Genomic DNA, 1,812 nt, shown 5'->3' on the forward strand with positions numbered 1-1,812 from the left:
TGACAGCTACCCCCCATCCATACCCTGTAATTTCCTCTCTCTTTCTTTTTTGAATGCAGAAAGCACAAAAAAGAAAGCTCATTCACTAGCCTGCATTTCAGAGAGAGGCTATACAGGACAAGGGGCACATTGTTTCATACTTGTTAACCCACTTGCTATCTCAGATCCACCAAAAGTAAGGGGGTGAGAAGGACATAAAAAGAGCAGCTTAGGTTATCATTTTTCTTTTAATTTCCTTAAATTTGAAGCTACCTTAAATTGAAAAGATGAAATAAATAGTCACAGTTTTTATTAAAACTGGATGCCTGATACCCTGTATAAAACAAAACAGAAAGCATGGCTTAAGTGTCCAAAAGCAACTAGAGGAAGGAGGGGACAATGGTTAGTTAGGCCACTGGCTTCATACTTTGGAGACTCTGAAACACGATTCCACTAAAGGCTTCTGTGCAGCTTTGTACAAGCCTGTATTTCACCTCCCCTTTGTAAATAGGAAGAATAGCACTGTCCTACCTTCCAGGAGTGCTATGAGCACAACTACAGTAAGCTTCTAAGCCAGGGGCGGGCAATTATTTTTGGTGCAGGGCTGCTTACTAAGTTTTGGCAAGCCATAGAGGGCCACATGACAGCCAGCTCAGGGCAGATAAATATTAATTTTCTAAATTTTTTAGGGGCCCCACAGGCTGGATAGAATGGCCTGGCAGGCCGCATTTTGCCCACCCCTGCTCTAAGCTGTGTTACTTGGGCGGCCCCTTTCAGACAGCTTAAAAACTCCTGATTTGAGAAGTACAGATGCTCAGTACTTCTGGGGATGAGACTGCTTGAACACACCTCAAAAGATGATTCAGATCCTGAGGTATCCAACATCATTGCACCTGTGTATGATGTCAAAGTTATAAAGAAAAACACAGTTCAGACTTGAAGAGGTTTTCTTGAAAGTGATTAGCTAAAGTCAATAAAATACCACTTTTGTTGGAGTTGAAACCTCACAATTGTCATGGCACAATAGGGACAACGCTTTATTTTACTTTTAGCAGAGGTGAAATAACAATTTGCTGTGGCTATAACAGAAGCACTCAGGATCTAGTTCCCTGCCTTACACTGGAATAAATTCAGACAAGCATGCATCACTTCAGGTGAGCTGCTTTGAATTAATACCAGTTAATGTAGTTCAATTTGATCCACTTCAAGAATTGCTTTTTTCATCTCTTTTGTTCATGATATATCAAAGCAATAAAAGGAATTCACACATTTTACACATGGATCTGAAATAACAACAGTTCCCTGCTGGTTTAAGAATTAGAACTGTCAAGCACTCTTTACCTACAAGTGCTCTCCCTCTTTAGTGCAGTATCATTTATTTTTCAATTTCTTGCTTTTCTTTCAGATCCTGATGGGAATCTTTCGTCTTGGCTTTGTATCTGTATACCTTTCAGAATCCATGCTGGATGGATTTGCAACTGGTGCTTCTTTAACAATCTTAACTGCTCAAGTTAAGTATCTTATTGGAATAAAAATCCCACGCAGCCAAGGGCTTGGGATGCTTGTAATGACCTGGTTTAATATTTTTCGAAATATTGCTCAGGCTAATCTCTGTGATGTAATAACAAGTACTATTTGCATTGTTGTGCTGGTCGCTGCGAAGGAAGTGGGAGATCGATACAAACATAAACTGAAATTCCCACTTCCGACAGAGTTGGTGATTATTGTTGTGGCCACACTGGTTTCACATTATGGGAAACTGAATGAAGTTTATGGAACCAGTGTCTCAGGTGCAATTCCAACTGGATTCATTCCTCCCCAGGTGCCAAGTTT

At 40.3% G+C, this 1,812-nt stretch overlaps 2 protein-coding genes across 5 annotated transcripts in view; one reads left to right on the forward strand and one right to left on the reverse strand.

Annotated features, from left to right (window-relative positions):
• Window positions 1-1,812, reverse strand: part of IDUA (iduronidase, alpha-L-) — a 106,462-nt gene that overhangs the window by 74,109 nt on the left and 30,541 nt on the right. The gene's annotated exons all lie outside the window — the stretch shown is intronic.
• Window positions 1-1,812, forward strand: part of SLC26A1 (solute carrier family 26 member 1) — a 33,180-nt gene that overhangs the window by 24,190 nt on the left and 7,178 nt on the right. For 2 of the 4 annotated variants that reach the window (XM_019517156.1, XM_019517158.1), the window contains exon 3: window positions 1,385-1,801. In XM_019517156.1, coding sequence (XP_019372701.1) covers window positions 1,385-1,801 — 417 coding nt within the window. The remainder of the gene's footprint in view (window positions 1-1,384; window positions 1,802-1,812) is intronic. The other 2 variants (XM_019517160.1, XM_019517157.1) reach the window with 2 other exon arrangements.

Source organism: Gavialis gangeticus, unplaced genomic scaffold (assembly GCF_001723915.1).
Source record: "Gavialis gangeticus isolate Ggan-Ray unplaced genomic scaffold, GavGan_comp1, whole genome shotgun sequence".
Taxonomy (NCBI): Eukaryota; Metazoa; Chordata; order Crocodylia; family Gavialidae; genus Gavialis; species Gavialis gangeticus.